The sequence below is a fragment of the Hemiscyllium ocellatum genome, chromosome 11, assembly GCF_020745735.1.
Source record: "Hemiscyllium ocellatum isolate sHemOce1 chromosome 11, sHemOce1.pat.X.cur, whole genome shotgun sequence".
Taxonomy (NCBI): Eukaryota; Metazoa; Chordata; class Chondrichthyes; order Orectolobiformes; family Hemiscylliidae; genus Hemiscyllium; species Hemiscyllium ocellatum.
The window spans coordinates 98,194,335-98,218,417 of record NC_083411.1 but is presented as its reverse complement, the minus strand read 5'-3'; the positions used below and the strand labels follow the sequence as shown (position 1 = coordinate 98,218,417).

At 40.1% G+C, this 24,083-nt stretch overlaps 1 protein-coding gene across 2 annotated transcripts in view; it reads right to left on the bottom strand.

The window, feature by feature from the left end:
• taf1 (TAF1 RNA polymerase II, TATA box binding protein (TBP)-associated factor) overlaps nt 1-24,083 on the bottom strand; it is a 160,428-nt gene that overhangs the window by 94,508 nt on the left and 41,837 nt on the right. For both annotated transcript variants that reach the window (XM_060832748.1, XM_060832749.1), the window contains exons 9-14: nt 23,522-23,758; nt 19,207-19,438; nt 18,739-18,861; nt 17,099-17,266; nt 14,531-14,658; nt 6,680-6,787 (exon numbers count right to left, since the gene is read on the bottom strand). In XM_060832748.1, coding sequence (XP_060688731.1) covers nt 6,680-6,787; nt 14,531-14,658; nt 17,099-17,266; nt 18,739-18,861; nt 19,207-19,438; nt 23,522-23,758 — 996 coding nt within the window. The remainder of the gene's footprint in view (nt 1-6,679; nt 6,788-14,530; nt 14,659-17,098; nt 17,267-18,738; nt 18,862-19,206; nt 19,439-23,521; nt 23,759-24,083) is intronic.

Genomic DNA, 24,083 nt, shown 5'->3' with positions numbered 1-24,083 from the left:
AGGGTGGAGTGGAGCCCAGGACCCTGGCACTGAGACAGCAGTAGTAACCGCTGATCCACCATGCTGCCACATTTAATTGTAGCAAAGGCTTCCAAATGCAACTGGCTCAGGAAGCACAATCTTGAGAGATTTTTTCAAAAGAGTAAATAGATTTTAGATGGAACTGTTGTAGAGAGTGTTCTTTTCATAAATATATAAAATCAGCCAGTCTGCTGTCCAATTCGTTGTTCTTAGGAAGGTTTCCTCCAGCATAACTAGATGAAAACACAAAACTCTCCAAGCTAGCCCCAGCAGAGGTTTACAACAAAGCCAGCAGTTATACCATTTATGTGATTTATAAGAAACCTTGTTTAAAAAGTCGTTAATATGCAGAATTACCTTCCAGTCACCTCTTAAAGAATTCACACTAGGTATGTCTGCAAAACATGAAATAAATTCTTTTTTCTTCTTGCCTTCAAAATTTAAGATTTAAAATTTAAACTCAAGATCCTTAGAACAGATGAGCTAAACATGTCAACCTGATTCGCTTCACTGTCCTCTTCTCAACCTCATTTATCAAAAATGGTGTCAGATAATTGACTTCCAGTGCAAACTCCCTTTTGTGTAGATTTTTGTCTCTCCCCGTCTAATTCGAATGACCTAGATATTGTTTGTTATTTACTCGTGGAATGTGGACATCGCTAGCTGGTCTGCATTTATTGTCCGTTCCTAATTGCCCTTGAAGCAGTGGCGGTGGTGAGCTGCCTTCTTGAACCATGCAGTCCACATGTCTTTGGGGAGGAAATTCCTGGATTTTGACCAGTGACAGTGAAGGAATGGTGATCTACTTCCAAGTCAGGATGATGACTACCTTGGAAAGAAAGTTGCAGTTAACAGTATTACTATGTGTCCCTTGTCATATGCTATCCTTGTACTTCTGGAAGACAATTGATGTGTGTTTGGAAGATGCTGTCTAATAATCTTTGGTGAATTTCTGCAGGACATCTTGTCGATTAATGCATACTGCTGCCATTGAGCAATGGTGATCAAGGGAGAGCCAGTCAAGGGAGGCCAGTCAAGCTTGTCCTGGATGGTGTCAAGCTTCTGGAGTGTTGTTGGAGCTGCACCCATCCAGACAAGTGGGTAGAATTCCATATATTCCTGGAAACAGGCTTTGTGGAGTCACAAGGTGAGTTACTTGCAGTATTCCTAACCTCTGGCCTGCTCTTGTAGCTGCTGTGTTTATATGGTGAGTCCAGTTGAATTTCTGGTCAATGGTGACCCCAAGGATATTGCTAGTGGGGAATTTAGTTACAGTCATGGCACTGAATGTTAGGGTACTAAACAAAAGTCCTCTGAATTTAGCAAACATTCTGAAAAGAAAAGATTGGAGTCCAATTCAGACATGGTCAGAAGTTTTTAAATCTGTGCAAGTCCTCCAAAATTTAGATGAAAGTGATGCTGAGGAATCTTTCAGTTCTTTTGGAAAGATAGCAAAGCAGATGAGAGAATCAAAAGAAAATTTGACATTAATCATGCAAAGCAAGTTGCTAAGTTGGAGCTTGTGAAGTGTATGCTTGCTTTCTGAGCAAGCTTCTCGAGATTGAGATTCTTATTGAATACAACTTGGTCCTGAGGCTTACAGGCAGCACGGTGGCTCAGTGGTTAGCACTGCTGCCTCACATCGTCAGAGACCCGGGTTCAATTCCTGCCTCAGGCAACTGTCTGTGTGGAGCTTGCACATTCTCCCCATGTCTGCGTGGGTTTCCTCCGGGTGCTCCGGTTTCCTCCCACAGTCCAAAGATGTGCAGGTCAGGTAACTTGCCCATGTTAGGTGAAGTGGTAAATTTAGGGGAATGGGTCTGGGTTGGTTGCTCTTTGGAGGGTCAGTGTGGACTTGTTGGGCCGAAGGGCCTGTTTCCACATTGTAAGTAATCTAATCTAAATGTTAGATTGTTAATTATTGGAGATGGTCATTGCCTGAATGCCACTTGACAGTCGAAGCCTGGATCTGATCCAGGTCTTCTTGCATTTGAACTTGTTCATTTCTGAGAAATCATGAATGGTGCTAAACATTATGCAATCATCGGCAAAAATCCCCACTTCTGATTTATGATGGAGGCAATGTCAATGATGAAGCATCTGAAGACAGTTAGACTAGGCCACTACCCTGAGGAACTCCTGTAGCTGAGATGACTACCTGGCAACAAACACAACCATCTTCCTATATGCCAAGTATGGCACCAATCAACAAAATGTTTGCCCCGATTCCCACTGATTCCTTGATGTTAACAGCTTGCACTCACACCTCATGTCTGAAATTCAGATTGATCGTCCACATGTGAACCAAGGCTGTAAATTGAGTGCCCTCAAAGAATTCAAACTAGGTGTCACTGCAGTGTGTATGCTGATAGCACTAGTTTTTAATGACAGCTTCCATCAGTTTACTGATGGCCAACAGTAGACTGAAGACTGTTATTGGCTGGGTTGCATGTGTTCTGCTGTTTGTGTGCAAGATGTACCTGGGCAACTTTCCATTTTGTCGGATAAATGCAGTATAGTAACTGGATTGGAAGAGCTTGGCGAGAGGTGCGACAGGTTCTGGGGTACCAGTATGATTGCTGGAATGTCATCAGAATCCAAAGCTTTTGCAGTATCCCTTGCCTCCAGCCATTTCTTGATATGTGGAGTCAATAAAATTCTTTGAAGATTTCTGGACTTCAGAAGTGACGTACAAAGATATATGGACTTCAGTAAGGCTTTCAACAAGGTTTCCCAGGGAGACTGATTAGCAAGGTTAGATCTCATGGAATACAGGGAGAACTAGCCATTTGGATACAGAACTGGCTCAAAGGTAGAAGACAAGAGGGTGGGGGTGGAGGGTTGTTTCTCACACTGGAGGCCTGTGATCAGTGGAGTGCCACAAGGTTCGGTGCTGGGTCTTCTACTTTTTGCCATTTACATAAATGATTTGGATGCGAGAATAAGAGGTACAGTTAGTAAGTTTGTAGATGACACCAAAATTGGAGGTGTAGTGGACAGTGAAGAAGGTTACCTCAGATTACAATAGGATCTTGACCAGATGGGCCAATGAGCTGAGAAGTGGCAGATGGAGTTTAATTCAGATAAATGTGAGGTGCAACATTTTGGGAAAGCAAATCTTAGCAGGATTTATACACTTAATGGTAAAGTCCTAGGGAGTGTTGCTGAACAAAGATACCTTGGAGTACAGCTTCATATCTCCTTGAAAGTGGAGTCACAGGTAGATAGAATAGTGAAGGCAGCGTTTGGTATGCTTTCCTTTATTGGTCAGAGTATTGAGTACAGGAGTTGAAAGGTCATGTTGCGGCTGTACAGGACATAGGTTAGGCCACTGTTGGAATATTGCATGCGATTCTGGTCTCCTTCCTATCGGAAAGATGTTGTGAAACTTGAAAAGATTCAGAAAAGAACTACAAGGATGTTGCCAGGGTTGGAGGATCAAAGTTTGTGAGAAGATTTGTAGCTCAGGTGCTCGTTGCTGTGGTTCTGTTTGCCGAGCTGGGAGTTTTTCTTGCAAACGTTTCGTCCTCTTACTAGGTGACATCTTCAGTGCTTGGGAGCCTCCTGTGAAGCGCTTCTGTGCTGATTCCTCCGGCATTTATGCTGGTTTGAATCCGGTTGTCAGTTGCAAAACCAACGTAGTGTACAAAGTCCCATGCAAGGACTACACAAAATACTACATAGGACAAACAGGAAGACAGCTAACAACCCGCATCCACGAACATCAACTAGCCACGAAACGACATGGCCAGCTATCCCTAGTAGCCATACACTCAGATGACAAACAACATGAATTCGATTGGGACAACACCACTATTATAGGGCAGGCCAAACAGAGAACAGCCAGGGAATTCCTAGAAGCATGACACTCATCCAAGAATTCTATTAACAGACACATCGACCTAGACCCTATATACCGGCCACTGCAACGGACAGCAATTGACAACCGGATTCAAACCAGTATAAATGCCGGAGGAATCAGCACAGATCAAACAATGACAAGATAAAATACTGGAAAGAGATAGAGCACTTGGTGGTGTGGTGCAAAGATAACAACCTCTCCCTCAGTGTCAGCAAAATTAAAGAGCTGATCATCGACTTCAGGGAACAAGGAGGGGGGTACATCGCTATCTATATTATTGGAGATGGTCCACAGGGTCACGTTTCTGGGAGTAACAATCACCAATAATCTATCCTGGACCATCCATGTTGATGCAATGATGAAGAGGGCACAACAACACTGCTTCTTCAGTATGTCCATAAGGACTCTCACCAACCATTAAAAGTTGCACCACAGAAAACATTCTATCCGGATCCATCATGACTTGGTATGGTAATGCTCTGCCCAAGACCGTAAGAGTCAAGTACATTTTTCCCTCGTTGGATTTCTCATCACCTGCAGCAGGCTGAGTCTAGCAGATACGTCTGTTAGGACCCAACCAACTCAATAAGCCATGCTGCTACTGAGCCACTTTTGGATAGTGGCTCAGAAAACAGTGAAATCCCTCACTCAGAGTAAATTATGTGCCCTCCAAGTTGTTCATCAGCTGAGGGAGGACGTACATGGTAATCTGCAGGAGTTTCCTTGTCCATGTTTAACCTGATGCCATGACAATTCATGGTTCTGGAGTCAATGTTGAGGATTCCCAGGGCAACTCCTATCTGACCATACCACTGTGCTGCCTCCTCTGCTGGGTTTCTCCTCACAGTGAGAAAGGACATATCCAGGGATGGTGATGGTGGTGCCTGGGACATTATCAGTAAGGTATGACTCCATGAGTATAACTATGTCAGGCTGCTGCTCTCCCAATTTGGCACTAGCCCCAAGATGTTACTAAGGATGACTCAGCAGGGCAAAGGGCTGTGTCTTTCATTGTTGTTTCCAATGCCAGGTGGTCCATCCGGTTTCATTTCTTTGTTGAGAAATCAAAGTGATTAACACAACCGAGTGGCTTGCGTTGCCATTTTAGAAGCCATTTGAGAATCAAGCACACTGCAGTGGCTCTGGAATCACATGGGCCAGATCAGCTAAGGGTGACAAATTTCATTCCCTGAAGGACATTAGTGAAGCAGATGAATTTTTTTCAATAATCAGCAGTGATTCCCTCATCATTACTAGATTCATAATTTCAGTTACTTTGAGTCATAGACCTGTACAGCATGGAAACAAACTTGTTGGTCCAACTCATCCATGCTGACCAGATACCCTAAATTAATCTACTCCCATTTGCCAGCAATAGACCCAAATCCCTCTAAACCCTTGCTGTATATACCCATCCAGATGCCTTTTAAATGTTGTCACAGTACCAGCTTACACCATTTCCTTGGGCAGCTCATTCCATACATGCACCATCTTTTGTGTGAAAAGATTGCCCCTTAGGTCTCTTTTAAATCTTTCCCCTCTCACCTTAAACATATGCCCTCTAGTTCTGGACTCCCAGACCCCAGGGAAAAGATCTTGTCTATTCATCATATCCACGTATCTCTTAACTTCATAAACCTTCATAACGTCACCCCTCAACCTCCAACACTCCAGGGAAAATAACTCCTAACCCCAGCCTATTCAGCCTTTTCCGATAGCTCAAACCCTCCAACCCTGGCAACGTTCTTGTAACTCTTTTCTGAACCCTTTCAAGTTTAACAACATCCTTTCTAAAGCAGGGAGACCAGAATTGAACACAGTACTGGTAGTTCTCCTATAATGCTGTGGTTGTGTTTCAGCAAACTCTCGCTAAATAGAAAATCGCTCAATATAAATAATGGGCTCTATGGGAAAAGTGGGGTTAGGGACAGACCAGCAAAAAATATTACTCACGATCGCTTAAAAATCACTCAAAATTCTAACGCAAAGTATACTATAGTGTGAATGAAGATTGAAATTATATTTATTAATAAAACAAAAGTAAATTTAACATGGTACACTTTTAAATATCTAAGTAAGCTGCTCTCTCTACAGTACCTCTCACAAAAAGCTGCTCCGTTGGCAAGTGATGTCAGCACATGCGCAGAATGGCATGAAGACCAGCGCTGGCATTAAGCATACACAGAAGGGTGCAGAGACTTCAGTGCAGACACTGGTGCATGTGCAGAATGGCATGGGCATCGACACATGCACAGAATGAAGCGTGCAAACCAATCCCTACTGGAATCGCACAATTGCGAACAGAGCTAAGCATTCTCAAAAATACCATTCTCTAATTCTCCAGCAACATTATAGCCAAATCACGCTGCTAATATGCACGTTGTCCCAGAATTACCGGTCTTCCAAAACTGGCCCAACTAATATCCTGTATAGCCACAATATAACCTCCCAACTCCTATACTCGATGCACTAAACAATAAAAGCAAGCATATCAAACACCTGTATTTCACTGAACTCAAATTCCACCATGTGCCTAAACATTAGCTGAGTTACTGGATTAATAGTCTAGCAAAAATGCCACTCTGCATTTATCTCCCCTCTTCTCACCATTTATCAGCCCAAGCTGTTGTCTAGATATGTTTGCATATGCTTACAAACTGCTTCAATACCTGAGGAATACAAATGACATCCCATCTTCTGTGTTGTCCAGCTATAATTCAATGACTGCATAACTCTGAAGCGGTATTAAATGAAACCCAATTTTAGGGAGAAATGCAAGTGCCCAAGTCTACTCACTTGGATGATGTTGCCTCCAAATGTCCCTCGCAGTCCTTGCTGTTTGGGATAGTAAAACTCATCATTTGAAAGGTTCCAGGGGTCTTTTACTTCCGGCTGTGACATGTTCTGTCAAAAACAGGAAAGGAGATTGACTTCAATGTTCCAAATGATAACCAAATCTGACAGGAAGGATTAAATGCAATACAGGTACTTCGCCTAAATGCAGTAGTTGTGTTCCAGTGAAACCTCCTTCAATAGAAAATAAATAATGGGGCCTGTGGGAAAAGGAGGATGAGGGACAGAGCAGCAAAAAATGTCATTCACGATCGCTCAAAAATCACGCAGAAGTCTAACACAATGTATAGCACAGCTTGAATAAAGATATAAACCATATCTATCAATAAAACAAAAGTAAATTTAAAACAATGCACATAAAAAATATTGTTAATGCAAGGACAGAAGGTCATCATGGTGCATAAGATAGACACCCTCATTTCTGTTAAGCGAGCTATATCACATATTTTCTCCATGCGTTCAAAACGCTTTATAATATCTTGCTTCTCTTCCAGTGTGATAGCTTTTCTTTTCCATTCACCACACACAATTTTAACACCAGGACACTTCTTGTCAACATTCTTGCCCCTCCATTTTTTCTAAAAAAGGGATAATCTAGGAGCAGTGTACCTTTCACAGGAAGCTGCTCAACGCATCTCTCTCAGAAAGCTGTTCTATCGGTAGCTGACATCAATGCATGCAGAATGGCAAAAAGTCCAGCACTGATGTTGGCGCATGCAAAGAACAAAGCATGCAAAACTATCACTGCTGGAATTGCAGTACTGCGAATAGACGCAGTGTTCTCGAAAATATTGTTCCTTAATTTCCCCACCTACGTTATAAGCAAATCGCGCTGCCGAAGCGGATGTTATCCGAGAACCACCTGTACTAAAATATTTAGCCTAAATTGCCATTTGATGAAAGTGCAAATGCAATGAGCGTGTACTACAAACAAGATCGGTACATGTCTATGAAATTCAGGCCTGCACAGATGACTGTGTCCATGCAACTCACCGCTACTGGCACACAAATAGGTCACTGTGTATGTATGTTACCACATTAGAGATCCTAGTAAGAAATACCAGGGAACGGAGTATCAAAATAGATAAAGCTTGCTAAAACTATACAAATCACAAGTTACATCACACGAGAATACTATGGACAGTTTTGGACCCCTTAAGTAAGGAAAGATATACTGGCACTTGAGGCAGTCCTGAGAGGCTCATTTGGTTGACCCGAAGTATGAAGGTACTATCTTATTAAAACAGATTGAGAAGCTAGGACCTGTATTCATCAGAGTTTAGAAGAGGCAATTTAAACATGCAAGATTCTTCAGTGAATTAGCAGGACACATTTTGCGAAGTTGTTTCCTTTTGTGGGATAGAACAGAATCAGTCAGCATAATCTCAAGAGCATGGCTAACCCATTTAAGACAGGGGGAAACGAGGAATTTCTTCCTTCAGAGGATAGTGAACCTGTGGAATTCCTTATCTCAAGGCTGTAGAGGTTCAATCATTAAGTATGTTCAAGGCTTGAGATATGTTTCGTTAATCAGTAAGGGTTATGGGGATACGGCAAGAAATTGGAGATGAGAATTATCAGATGACTATGATCTCAATGAATGGCAATGAATCGCAATGGGCTAAATGGCCTACATCTGCTCCTAAGTCTTTTTGTCTTATAAAACCAGTGTACAGAGTAAGCCTGGGGAGGATGAAAATCCAGTCTGCCAGGCAACCACTAATGTTATACAGTTATAGAGGCCAATAGCATAAAAAATTCAGCACCTGTCAAAAACAGCCACCAACTATTCTAACGCATTTTCCAGCATTTAGCCCATTTGCCTTGCATGCCCTGCCTTCGCAAATGGACGTCTAAATACTCCTTAAATGTATTGAGGGTTTCCTTACAGACAGTGATTTCCAGATTCCCACTACCCTCTACGAACACAAAATATTTTCCTCATATCAACACCTCCTGCCCTTTAAATTAAGAGAGAGAGAGTGAGAGAGAGAGAGAGAGAGAGAGAGTGTCATAGAAACATATAACAAGGAAACAGACCATTCGGTCCAACTCGTCCATGCCAACCAGATATCGTCACCTAATCTAGTCTCATTTGCCAGCAGATGGCCATTTCCTTCTAAACCCAATAAGGCAAAAGCAAGTGATTTATTAGCATTGCTATTTGACACTTTTAATGGTCATATTCCTTAATTAAATGAAAAATCTATTTATTTCAAATTGTTTCTTTTCTGAAAGTCATATTTATGATCATAGTAAACTTTATCCAAATTAAATTTGTTCAACAGCCCCCAAGTGAGAGAAAAATTGTCATGTGGCTACTCCAGTATCGAAAACCCTTGTTCAGAAAAGATGGACAACCCTGGGTTAACAACGAAAAATCAGGAATGGATGTAGCAGTAATGCATAGCTTCGATTTGATTAGTAGTTTGCTGTACTGCTTAGCTCTGTCATTTGCACATAATCTATTTATCTTTGTAGACTGAAAATTCCAATACACAACATCAAAAAGAAAACTGGATATGGTGCCACACATTGACATAAAATTAGTGCTCACGGGGCTAGAATAATTTATCTGCATGGATTCATGTTTGGCTATAATAAAGAAATTCGGCAGGGTGTAATATTGAAGAATCATTGCTTAGCCTCAGCTATCTGCAACGGATACTGATGTCGAGGTGAGGAGGTTGAGTACAATCCCATCTGAGTTTGCAGAGAACATCTTTAAAAGGGAATGAAAGCTGTGAGGAAGTCACAACGAGGCTGCAAAATAACTTAGCTTTTCTTTTCCACTCATGGAATGTGGGTATTGTTGGTTGGGCTTGCATTTATTGCCCATCGCCAGTTTCGCTTCCGAAGCTGGTAGCTTTGGAAAGTACAGTGTAGATTGAATCTGTCTGGTGATATGTAACATCATTCACCTTTACAAGACACGGAGAAAGAGCACTTTTCATATCATGAAAAATCATCAGAAATATTTGTATTTACCTAGTGCCTTTTGCATACAAATCACTAACGATAAAGAGGTCTTACTGCAATTCCATAGAATCTTGGTGCAATCACATTTGGAGGCTGGTGTACAATTTTGGAGGATAGACATCCACTTTCTGGATAAAAGTTCATTGCCCATCATTAGTTGTCATTGAGAAGGTAGTGGTGAAGCTGCCTTTCTTGAACCGTAGTGGTCTAAATGGTGTAGTTAGACCCACAATGCTGTTAGGGAGTGAGTTCTAGGAGTCTGTCCCAACAATGAAGAAATGCCAATATATTTACAAGTCAAGATGAGAAGTTGCTTAGAAGGGAGCTTGCAGGTGATGGTGTTCCCATGTATCTGTTGCTCGTGTCTTTTTAGATAGCAATGGTCGTGGGTTTGGAAGGTGCTGTCTAAGAAACACTGGTGAATTTCTGCAGGGCATTTTGCATATGGTACATAAGATGCTGCTAATGTTATAGTTAACATACAAGACTATCGAGGTAGTTCTCAGATAACGTGCATTCCAGCAGTGCAATTTGCTTATAACGTCGCTGTGGAACTAAGGAACAGTATTTTCAAGCACACTTACACTATTCGCAATACTGCAATTCCAGCAGAGATCATTTTACATGCTTTGTTCAGCATATGCGCAACATCAGCGCAAGTCTTCATGTACACGCACTGATGTCAGTTGCCGATTGATCAGCTTTCTGTGAGAGGTACTATACAGAGAGCAGCTTTCTGAGAGAAATACACTGAGCAGCTTCCTGTGAAAGGTACACTGCTCCTAGATTATCTCTTTTTTTGAAAAAAAAAGGAGGCATTGTGACAAGAACATTAGCAAGACATTTCCTGGCGATAAAATTCCAGAAGTGAATAGAAAAGAAAAGCAACGGCACTGAAAGAGAAGCTAGAAATGAAAAAGCATTTTGAGTTTAAGGAGAGAAAATGTGATATAGCTCGCTTAACAGGAATAGGGGACTACTTCTTGCACTATGATGACCCTCTGTCCTTGCATTAACAATATATTTCAAATGTCCTATTTTCAATTTATTTTTGCTTCATTGGTAAATATGATTTATACCTTCATTCAGGCTGTGCTATATATTGTGTTTGATTTTTGAGCAATCATGAGTGTAATGTTTTGCTGGTCTGCATCTAACCCCACATTTCCCACAGGCCCCATTATTTATATTAAGTAATTTTCTATTAAGCGAGATTTCACTGGAACACAGCCAAGATGTTATAGGACAACTACTTGTACATGAAACAGTGGTGGATGCTTGTGCATGTGGTGCCTAAAAAGCAGGTTACTTAGTCCTGCATGGTGTCAAGCTTGAGTGTTGCAGTAGTTGCACTCATGTAGGCAAATGGGAAGTATTCCATCAGACTCCTGACTTGTGATTTGTAGATGGCAAAGAGGCACTGCAGAGTCAGGTGGGTTACTCATTTTAGGATCTCTAGACTCTGATCAGCTCTTGTAGCCATAATATTTATACGGCGAGTTAAGTTTCTGATCAGTGGTAACCCCCCCATGATATTGACAGCGTGAGATTCAGCAATGGTAATATTGTTCAAAGTCAAGGGGTGATGGTTGTTGGAGAGGTTTATTGTCTGGTACTTTTGTGACAGGAAAGTTACTTGTCACTGGTCAGCATAAGCCTTGATATTGTCCAGGTTTTGCTACATTTGGACACGGACTGCTTCAGTATCTGAGGCATCATGAATGGTGCTGAAAACTGTGTAATCACCATTGCTGATCTTATGATGGAAGAAAGTCATTGATGAAGCATCTGAAGATACTTGAGCCAGGACAGAACTCCTGCAGAGGTTGCTTGATGCTGAAATGACTGACCTTCAGGTTTTTTCATGATTCCCACTGACTCAAACTTTGCTACAGATCTTCATGCCACTCTCTGTCAAATGAGACCATAATGTCAAGGGCTTGTATAAAAGTTTATAAAATCATGAGTGGTAAAGCATAGGGTGAACACAAAGTGTATTTTCCCTAGAATGGGGGATTTCAAGACTTGGGAGCATATTTTTAAAGTGAGAGGAGAGAGGTTTCAAAAAAAAAAAGACATGAAGAGCAAATCTTTTACGGGGGTAATTCACATGTGGAATGAACTTCCCGAGGAAGTGGTGGATATGGGCACAATTACAACATTTAAAAGAGATTTGGATAAATATATGAACAGGAAAGTTTCGAAGGAAATGGGCCGGGAGCAGGCAGATGGGACTAGCTTAATTTGGAATTATTTTCACATGGATTGGTTGGACTGAAGGATCTATTGCAAACTATAGGACTGTATGATCTCCTGAGTTAAACTCTTTGATCCATGTTTGAACTGAGGGTGTAATGTGGTCAGGAGCTGAGTGACCTGGTAGCGCTGTTGTTTGAACTTCCATACTATATTGATGATCAAGAGTAGATTTAGGGATTGGGAACTGGGCAGGTTGTATTTGACCTGCGTTTTGCATCGAGAATAATCAGACAACTTTACACATTGCCAGTTAATTGCCAATGTTGTCGTTCTACTGGAACAGCTGAGTTAGGGACACAGCAAGTTCTGGAGCACAAGTGTTTGGTATTACTGTCAAATAAGTTGTCAGGACCTTTGCAGTATCCAATGCCCTCAGTGCTTCTTGACATCATGTGAAGTGAGTCAAATTAGCTGAAGACTGGCATCTGGAGACCTTGGAGGAGAACGTGATGGATCATTCACTTGACACTTCGAGCTGAAGATTGCTATAAATGCTTCAGTCTTACGTATCAGACTGATGTTCTGGCTCCCCAGTCACTGAGGATGAGAATGTTTTCAGAGTCCCCTCCTCCACGAGATGTTTAATCTGATATAACGGTTATGGAATCACTTTGCCCTGTCTATCAGTTGCTGTTTGTGGTTTTCGGCATGCATGTAGCTTTATCCAGTGCACACCTCATTTTCAGGTTAAGCTTACTGCTGCTCTTGGCATACACCCCTTCACTTTTTATTGAATCAGAATTCATTCCCTGGTTCAATGGTCATGGTGCAGTTAAGATTATGCCAGATCATGAGGTTACAGATTGTGTTGGCATATAACTCTGCCCCTGCTGATGGCCCATAGCATCACATCAAAGCCCAGTTTTCCATTACTAGACCTGTTCGAAATCTATCCCATTAAGCATGTTGATAGTGGCACACATAACAGATGTCACCCTTAATGTGGGAATAGGACCACATCTCCACAAGCACTGGGCAGTGGTGACTCAATCTTTGACCTGATGCCATGAGAATTCCTGGGATCCCAAAACAATGTTGAGGAATCACAACCAAATTCCTCTCAGACTATATAACACTGTGCAGCCACTTGTGTTAGACCTGTCCGGCCAATGGGACAAGATATCCTGGGATGTTGGTTGTGATATTGCCTGGGACATTGTAATGTGACTATAACTCGGTCAGGTTATTGCTTGACTAGTCTGAGACAGCTCTCCCGATTTTAGCACTTGACCCCAAATGTTGTTCGGGAGAACTCTGCATCATTGACAGAGCGCTGTTCACCATTTTTGTTTCTGATGCCTAGTCGATGCCAGGGACCCATCCAGTTTCAGTCTTTTTTTGAGACCTTTGAACAATTTGACATAACTGACAGTCATGAATCAATTACATTGCTGTGGGCCTGTAGTGACATGGAGTGTGGTTTGGGCAGGTCAGTTTATGCTACATCCAAAAGACAGCACCTCTAACAGTATAACACTCCAGTGCTGGAGTGGAACAAGAGCCCACACATTGAGTTAGGGAACTAGTATTACTAAATGAGTCTCAAGTAAAGTCCCAGAATTTTTGTCCATCTCTCTCACAGAGAGCTATATCTGTCAATCACTGAATGCATTGAGAAGTCATTACATTTTTAAATAATAAAGGAATTGCGGAAGATGTAGAGTATGTGGAATTTTGTAACAGATATAAGTCATCAAGAATCTTCATGAATGTGAGAAAGCTCAAATGGACAGAATGCCTATTCTGCTCCCATTTGTTATACTCTTATGGGAGATGGAAAGTTGGAGAGAAGAAAAGCAAAACAAATATATTTGATATAGTATAACAATATATGATTCCAACACCGGATGAACTGCCAGCTAGCAGACAAAAAAGGCATCAGAGTAAAGTCAGAGGTTAGAATGATGTTGGCTCACTGCACACTCCTGAACAAATAACTAGGCATCACCATTACAGAATGCCACTGCATCACCTGATAAATGAAAATTCACGGGCATTTTAGATTTTGTTTGATATGATCGTGCAAACATGTTGTGTTACACAAGAACAGACTTTGAAAATCAGTAGCAACGATATCTCTACCTTAAAATTTTGTAAGAAGATTTGTAGCTCGGATACCCGTTGCTGTGGTTCTGTTCGCCGAGCTGGGAATTTGTGTTGCAGACGTTTCGTCCCCTGTCTAGGTAACATCCTCAGTGCTTGGGAGCCTCCTGTGAAGCGCTTCTGTGTTGTTTCCTCCGGCATTTATAGTGGTTTGTCTCTGCTATTTCCGGTTGTCAGTTCCAGCTGTCCATTGCAGTGGCTGGTATATTGGGTCCAGGTCAATGTGTTTGTTGATACATTGACCCAATATACAGGCCACTGCAGCAGACAGCTGGAACTGACAACCAGAAGCGGCAGAGACAAACCACTATAAATGCCGGAGGAAACAACACAGAAGTGCTTCACAGGAGGCTCCCAAGCACTGAGGATGTCACCTAGACAGGAGACGAAACGTCTGCGACACAAATCCCCAGCTTGGCAAACAGAACCACAACATATCTCTACTCTACTGACCTGCTGTGGCTCATCCTTAATGACACCAGTCTTTCCTAAAAGGATGCGACTCTTACGAGCTGATGATTCTTTTTTATTCTCTTTAGAAGGAGAGTTAGATGTCATCTCTTCTTTCTCATCAGGAATTTCTGGAAATAAACATTGCAGGTATGCATGTTTACCAAGACTGCATTTCAATTAATTTTTTTAAGTAAACAATGTAAAATAATATGACTTAACGAAATGGAATGCATTACGTTGTTCATTGCCAATCCCAGGTTTTGAATAAAGGAGAAAATCATGCCTACCATCATTGCAAATGCAGTTTTAGTTCTTAAATCAACCATAAAGTTGACCTGTTAAATAAACTTGTGCTTTTATATACTATTCCTGCAATTCAGAAACAATGATCTTGCATTTATATTTGCGTAAAGTTGTCACAAAACCCCTTACAACCAATGAAATATGTTTGAATGTAAGTCATTGCTCTAATATAGGTAAATAAAGAAATCAATTTGCACGTTGCAAAGTTCCACAAACAGCTCAGAGATAAATTATGAATTAAAGCACTGAAATATTGTTCATTAAGAGACTAATATGAACAAGACACTGGAAGAACTCAGTTACTATTCTTTCAATAGTGCAATGGGACTTTTTAACATCCACCTGAGATTCAACTCAAACATATGAATCTGCTGCTAGCAATCATTGATGTGTAAGAGCTGAAAATGCGCAGCAGGTCAGGCAGCATCCAAGGAGCAGGAGAATCGACGTTTCGGGCATGAGCCCTTCTTCAGGCTCATGTACCTGCAAACTCTTTCATATGATTGACTTTCAAAAACTCTTGCCTCCTGAATCAATCAATCCAAATCCTCCAAATAGGATTTTCGGGAGTTTTTCAGGTCATTACTGTCAAGTTTGTCAGCATCAGAACAGCAAGTAGCTCATGTCATCCAAGTTCACATAAGCTTGAATGAATATTTTCTCTCTGGTTTTCACCTTTGCTAATGTTTTCAGAGTTTCCTATAGCTACTTTTGTACCCCATATTTAACTCCTCATGTAGTTTAAACAGTGAATGCTAAAAACTTCAATAAGAAATACAGATATTCTACTTCTATAGCAATTTGCTGTTTTCTTATACTCAATAACAGCTTCAGTGATTGTGGAAGACATGCCAAAGAATGACTGACTAACTACCATTGCTCATGACTTGATTTACCAAGACTCAAGAGCTCACTGAGCAACCCCTGAGATTACAATCTCTCAGAGCTTAGAATTACATAACTAACTGTCACTCTGGATGAGAGCACTTCAGCATTTGGGCTCTGTGCCCTTTGTCAATTAAACTTTTCTTTGAAATTGCATTTTTTAAGACAAATGATGTGGAAAGTGTTGTGCTTTTATTTATACACTAAATTTCTTGTCCTTGGTGTTAGAGACTGCAAGTTTGGAATGGTTGTCAGAGAAACGTTGGTGAATTAGTACGATGCATCTTGCAGATGGTACACACCATTGCCATTGTAAATCAGTAATGAAAGGAGTTTACGTGGATGGTGGTGGATCGTGTGCAATCAAGCAGGCTGCTTTGTCCTGGATTGTGTCAAGCTTCTTGAGTGTTATTGGAGCTAGAGTAGAGGGCATTTCATCACACTCCTGAGTTGTGTCCTATCTATGGCAGACAAGCTTTGTGAAATCAGGAGATGGGTTACTCACCACAGAATTTCTGAACTCTAATATTCCCTTATTGCCACAGTATTTATATGACTGGTCTAATACAGTTTTTGGTCAATGGTGATCCCCAGGATATTTAGAAAGGAGAATTCAGTGATGGTAAAGCCAATGAATATTCAGTGATGGTAATTCCATTGAAGGTCAAGAGGTATTGGTTAGATTCTTACATGACTTGGATGCTTGGCATTTATGCAACATGAATGTTATTTGCCACATGTCAGCCCAAACATGGATTGTCCAGGTCTTGCTACATATGATTCCTGAAGAAGGGCTCGTGCCCGAAACGTCGATTCTCCTGCTCTTTGGATGCTGCCTGACCTGCTGCACTTTTCCAGCAACACATTTTTCAGCTCTTGCTACATATGAACACAAGAGTTCTGGAAGTCGCTACCGTGCACAGACCTCAGAGGCTGAGATAGCAAGAAAAATTACAGGAAACGCTGGCATGGAATAATAAACTGTGCTGAGTATTGCACAACCATTAACAAACTTTCCACGTGGAACAATAGTTGTTTTAAAATTTAATAAAAATCTATCACACTATGCAATATCTCAACTGTCACTTAAAAACCTAGCTAAATTTCTCATACTCCAAAAGATTATTTTGCAACTTAACTGTATATAGCTCAGTTCTGAATTGCCATATTTTTTTCAAACATATCAAACCAACCATGACTACTGTCTCTAACAGAAACTGGAAATTATCACCCACCACACGGCTTTCCAACATTTCAGACTGCACTAAGTTTAAACTTCAGGTTCTATTTGTACTAACTGAAGTCATCATAAATCTGTAGAGCTTTCAGAGTTGTTTCAGCCTTTTTGTTCAGTGGTAAAGTACCTGTAATAAGACATACCAAGAATTATGTTTTCATCATTCGGGTCAAGTGTCAACACAGGTGGTTCCAAAATTTTATCCATGGCTTGATCATCCCAGATGATATTATCTTCCCATCTTCCATACACCAATTCTTCATTATCAATAGGGAAGATGGAATACCAAGTTTTATCATCTTCTTGGGAAACTAGTGAAGGAAAGCAACAGTACAAGTAAGAAATTTTACCAAACTGACTTTGAGGTCTCATTTCTTACTAACAATAGATCATAACAACATTTCTTAATGCTAGTAAAATGCACCAAAAGACATCAGAGAAAGTTTATGAAACAATACTTGACAAAAATTGCAAGGTGATTAGGACAGTTTGTCAAATAGTAAGGTTTTAAGGAGTAGCTTAAATGAGGGCAGGGAGTTGAACTGTTCATACATTTGTTAGTTTGTAGAATATTAAATTTAAGAGACCTTCCCAGATAGCATTGAATTACTTTATTCTCGAATCAAGAAAGGTTTGGATGAAGAGCATAGCTGAAGGGTTGAATAAAAGGTAGAAGGTAATCATGATGAGTTGGAGCCAGAGAACAGAATTTGTGAAGGAGACTGAAGACAATGGCTTTAATCTTCAATAAGAGCATTTATCTACTTATTTGATACTGGAGGTCTACCAGCAGTACAGGCTAAGGATTAATTGGTGCAAAATGGCAATTTATTAAACACCAATAATGCACACAGCAATCACATTAACAGTGGTTAAAAATTTTTTAAACAGAATATTCACACAGCACACATCTTTAATACATAAACATTTTTTCTAATTTCAATAAAGGAATCTACTTTTGTTTCATTTTACCTACAGATATGTTTTGCCCAGGGATTTTGTTTTTCTTCACTTTGGTGATGGAAGCATTGCTGACAAGATCAACATTTATTACCCAATCCTACCTACCACAAGAGGCTTGTGAAGAACCAATTTTAAGACCATTACAATCTTTGTGATTGAAGTACTCTCACATTGCTGCTTGGTAGGGTTACACAATGTTGATCCAGCAACAATCAAGGAACTATTATATACATCCACACAACTGTCCTGGATTTTGTCACATTTCAGCGTTATTGTAACTAGGTCTCACTGGACAAAGTTAAAACGTTCGACTCTTGTGTGGAGAAGTTTTGGGAGTCAGAAAGAGGGTGCTTATCACAAAATATCCAGCCAGCGATCAGCTTTATCAGAAATAGCATTTATATGCCTGGTTCAATTGAACCTAATGATGGTGATGGTATTTAACAATGGTACTGCCACGTGGGAGATGGTTGTGATTTCCGGTCAGCGATCATTGCCAGGCACGTGTGTCAGATGAATATTACGTGTCACTTGCCAGATCACTTTTCAAAAAAGTTATTCCATTTCCTAAATTCCTTTGTAATTACTGACTAAATATCAACAGAAGTCCACTTCTGACCTTATGATGGACAGGCATTGATAAAGTTATTTAAGTTATTTAAGATAGTTGAACTAAGCAAAACTATAGTGTGAAATTTCATTAAAAGTAGATTACATTTTATCAGCTAAAAATGTGAAAATCTTCCTTGCACACCTATGCCCAGTCTTTAATTCCTTCATCAACACAAATAAAACATGTGCTATTGATGTGGTGTCATACCGTGCTGCTCTGGCACATGTTTATCCTTCCCTTTTGCTGGGATTGGAGGACCAGGCATTGTTGTTTTCTGAACTGGTGTGGGAGGCAAAGGATTCGACAACCAAGAGATGCCACGGTTTAGCCCTTTACAGAAATGAACATGTATAAAATTATTTTTGAAAGAAAACGGTTATCAGAGATGGAGATAGCAACAAGAAGAAGATTAACAATTAATCTAGAATAGTTGTTAAAAGTCTGCATATAAAATGGACTGAAGCCCAAAAGTAAATATTCACAAGCTTTTGCTGTGTATTAGTAATTGACCAGTGAATATTTACCTTTGGGCTTCTGTCTATTTTATATGAAGACTATGACAGCTATGAAAGGTGAACAGAAGCATTTTTTTTTATCAATCCAACCTATTAAACTGTCTGCCTCCTCATAAAAAGTTCTTATCCACAAGAAAAATAATAGAACAAACATTTTTACCTTGTTGTGCATTGTAAGCTGTGGCATTTCGAGTCATACTGGATGGCAGCCACCCTGCTAAGCTCGCTCGCTGGGATTTTGTAGTCTTATGTTTGACATCTTCTCCATTCCAAATAATGTCCTCCTCCCAGGGCAGCTGAGTGACCATGAGGAAATGCTCATCTAGAAGAGCCTCCATTTCGCTACGCAATTCCTTTTCATCAGTTGATTTCTCAGTTTCTTCAGAAGGTTCCTGACGTTATGCACACAGATAGTGACAATTAACAATACTTCCAATAAAGATATTAAACTTGTGCTTTCCTAGAAGCATACTGCTATAACAAAACTTAGCAATAAAGAACAATCATGTTCTACACATATAAGGTTATTAACATGTTTAATTAATTACTTTCACACAGCTAAGCACCATTAACAAAGAGGAGACAGAAGGCCAGTCAACCTGCTTTTGTGTTAGCTGAGCAAAGAACGTTTGCCAGGCAATCTGAATAGCCCTGATCTTCTCTGACTGTAAGCAAGTTTCTTTAATGTTCAAAACATAGCACCTTCAATGCTGCACCAGTACCTCAATATTTTATGTTTCAATATAACTAGAATTTATAATTAAAATGCTAATTAAAGTTGACATTACCCAAAAGAACTATGTTTAAAAATATCTTCTATAATTCATACAAATTAGCAGAACAAGTACTCAGCTATTTGAGTCTGCTCCACCAGACATTTAAAAGGTATTTGGATAGGTATTTGAATAGGAAGAGTTTAGCAAGAGTAGTCTTTAGCAAGTAGTCTGGTCAGTGTGAACAAATTGGACCAAAAGATTTGTTTCCGTGCTTATGACTCTATGATACTGATATTGTTCATTGCAATGGGAGGTTACGAACTCTTCAGAGTATGATATTGTTATTGCACAGTATACATTTTAACCATTGAATATTACTGAAAAGAGGGATACATTGTGACAACATTTAATCTTTCATTCAAGAGGTCAAATCCAATGGTGCCAAATTTCAAATAATCACAAAATTGATACGACAGGAGAAAAGCTGGCAGACTGATCGCTAAGTTGACCATATATCATCAAGGCACTGCCATGATAAAAGCAATGGGGACATTTAAGCTCTTAGGTAATAGAAAAGACAGCGTCATTTAAGACGTATGATTCATAATATATATATTGCCATTTATTTTGGGATTGAGAGTTAAAACAAGTGGCAGGGATTTTGGTCTGAATGTATGAGAGGTTTACTTGCCTGTGTTTCTGGAGCCATCATTTATTTTTAGAAGTTTGGGAGGATGTGTTCCTGGGATGACAATGGAACCACTGGAAGACTTTTACGAGCAGAGCAAACATTGAAAAGTATTAGTTCACTTTCAGTTTATAAATGCTCAGGATTGTTTTTATTTCAAGGAAAGAAACCTAGAGCCTAGAAAGCTTTCATTTTCAGTTTGCAGAAGTCAGATAAATGGAAGTTTCTCCTGAAGAATGGAGATAATTTAGAACAGTTAGGAAATAGGTTACCTCAGTGTACAGCTTTTAATGTGACAAACAAGTGATAATAAACTCAACCTGAACTTAAATTTACCAACGAAATAAAGAAATCAAATGAGCTTCCTTTCCTCAATTTAGATATGAAGTTGGATAAAAGATACGTAATTACTATTTACCCAAAGTCAACATTAACCGGTCAATGTGTACATTGGGATTTCTAAAGTTCCACATGTGAGATTATCTTTTGGCAACATGGTGAATTGGGTCTTATTCACCTGGCCACCCTGTCAGCTTTATGCTGAAGCAGGGCATATCAAATCTATTTTGTGTAATACTGGATACCGCGATCAAATTTTCTCGTTATATCTTACAAAAACTCATGCAAGGGCACATGTACATCCACCGTTAGAAACCATTCTGCTTTGCAAACAATTTATGAAATAATTTGTATGGTGCAACAGCATAAAAATGGAATTCTGCCCAAGATCATATCAGGTATGATCGAAGTGAATGGCAAATTAAGCTCACGGGCCTTACAACTGGTTCTGGCTCAAATTGCTTATGTTCTTACATAGAATCTTTCCTGAAATAAGAAGTCACCATGGAACTGACTGGGGATACAAAAAAGGCTGTCAGCACATTTTCCAAGAAGACTGACAGATGGGACCACCATTATTTGAATTATCACTGAACTACTAGTCTCACAGAGAATTCTTCAAAATAGCTTGAACAATAAAATACTTCAGCAAGATGCCTCAAGAAGATGTCAATGAGTGGCCAAGGAGCACCCTAGGGAGTTAGAGTGAAGAACTAATAGTCATGGTCTACATTGGTACCAAAAACACAGAAAAAAGAATGAAGTCTAACAGTCAGAATCTGGGGATCTCAGTAGAAAATTAGCAAGCAGGACCTTAAAGCTCATAATCTTAAGATTACTCCCAGCGTCACACTCAAATCAGAATAGAAATGGATGAATAAGATAGATTCATGTATGGCTGGAAAAATGGGCATTAGTTTCAGGGGTACTAGGACTTATTCTAAGGAGACAGAGCCTATACAACTAGACAATTTGGACTTCAAAACAACCAGGACTGCGCTCCTTGCAGGCAGTTTTGCTCATGCTATTGGTAAAACTTTAAGCTTCCTCAACAAAAGGGTAGGAACCATGTGATAACAACAGAAATGAACACCAAAGTGCATAGTACACTAAGAGAAACAGATAACACTGGAATACCAAAACATTAACAGCTAGGGTCAGAGAAAAGAAAGGAACAAAGTCTAAATCCAGGTATGAATGTGAATGCATAACGTGGTAAATAAGACTGGGAAAGTTGCAAATCTAGAAATATGATGTTGTGATTATAACAGAGATCGAGCTCAAGAATTTCAGGAAAGATAAAAGAAAAAAAGGAGAGGATTGACAGTATTGATTAAGGACACCAACACCGTGCAAATGAAGAGGATATTCTCCAGCATTTTTTTTTAAAAGGTATTCACTTGTGGGATTTGGGCATCACTGGGTGATCAGCATAAATTGCCTGTTCCTATTTCCTTTGAGAAGGTATGTGAGCTGCCTTATTGAACCACTGCAGTCCCTGTGCTGTAGGTAGACCCACAGTACTCCGAAGGAGGAAATTCCAGAATTCTAACCCAGCAACAGCAAAGGAATGGCATTATAATTCCAAGTCAAGATGGTGACTAGCTAGGAGGAGAACTTGGAGGTGGTGGTTATAGAGTCATAGAGATGTACAGCATGGAAACAGACCCTTCGGTCAATGCCAACCAACGATCCTAAGTTAATCTAGTTTCATTTGCTCATATTTGGTCCGTATCCCTCTGAACCTTTCCTATTCATATACCATTAGATGCCTTTTAAATGTTCCAATTGTATCAGTCTCCACCACTTCCTCTGGCAGCTCATTCTGTGTACACATCACCCTATGTGTGAAAAGGTTGCCCCTAAGGTCCATTTTAAAACTTTCCCCTCTCACCCAAAATCTTTGCCCTCTAGTTCTGGACTCCCCCACGTCAGGGAAACAATCTTGTTTATTTACTCTATCCATGCCCCTCATGGTTTTATAAACCTCTGTTCCTACGTATATGGTTTTAGATGGTTGTGTCCATGGGTTTGAAAGGCGCTGTCTGAGGATTCTTCGTGCATTTCTGGAAGTGCATCTTCTAGGCAGTAAACACTGCTACTACTAAGCATCGGTGGAGGGAGTGGATGCTTATAGATGTGGTGTCAAACAAGGCTATTTTGTTGTGGGTGGTGTCAGGGTCTTCAGTATGTTGGAGCTGCACTCAACTGGGCAAGTTGTGAGTATTACATTACACTCCTAATTTGTACATTGTAGATGTTGGACAGGCTTTGAGGAATCAGGAGGCAAGTTACTCACTGTGGTATTCCTAGCTTCTGTCCTGTTCTTGTAGCCAATGTATTTTTGTGAACTGTCTAGTTGAGCATTTGGTCAATGGTAACCCCAAGGATGCTGGCAGTGGGAGTTTCAATAATAGTAAATGTCAAAGGACAGTGTTAGATTGTCACTTAATGGAGATAGTCATTCACACAATGGTGGCTGGTTTAGATGGCCTTCAACAAAACATGTCTTTTCTCAGCAATACTCAATTTCCATACTCCCAAACAAACATTTTCAGACAAATTTCAGAACTAAATTGTCAGTCATTGACAATATAATGGAAAATCTAACCCACTGTTTGAAATAATTATGCAGAAAACCCACATCTACTTAAAAGGAAAGGGAAAACAAGGGCAATCAATACATTTTAATGAGTCCACAGAAATTTTCCAAATAATTTAGCTTTACTCACCTGGACCTCCACCATGCAAGTAACTTCTTCCTCTAGCATCTGCTCTTCCTCCCTTGTTGCCTTCAGTTTGAAACCATAATCAAATCCCTCGCCATCCTCTGGCACTCCCAGCATATCATACCAAAGTTGTGCAGGTCCATAGCGCCATTCTGCAACTTTTGGTCTCATGTCCGTTATATTATCAGCATCACCCGTGGATTGAGAGAACTTGGACTCCACAGGAGCCATCATTGTAATCTGATGGTAGTAATGACAGTTAATGGCAAAATATTTTGCATATAAATAACACATTTTTACTTAAGTATTCATTCATTCAGATGTGTACTGCCCTCAGGCAGGTCCTTGACTTATTGTCAGGTCATACGCCACCTTGATCCAGTTTCCTGCATATTTCATCAGTAGTTGTTTGACTTGGACATCTGCCCTCAGGACTTGGGTGAGGAGGCAAGTATCTATGTCCTTTTCAGCTGGTAACACTCAAATTAGGTGAGAAAATTCAAATAATCAGTACAAGACTCTGAAGCGTGCAACTCATCGTATTCCATCTCTATTCTTTTAAATC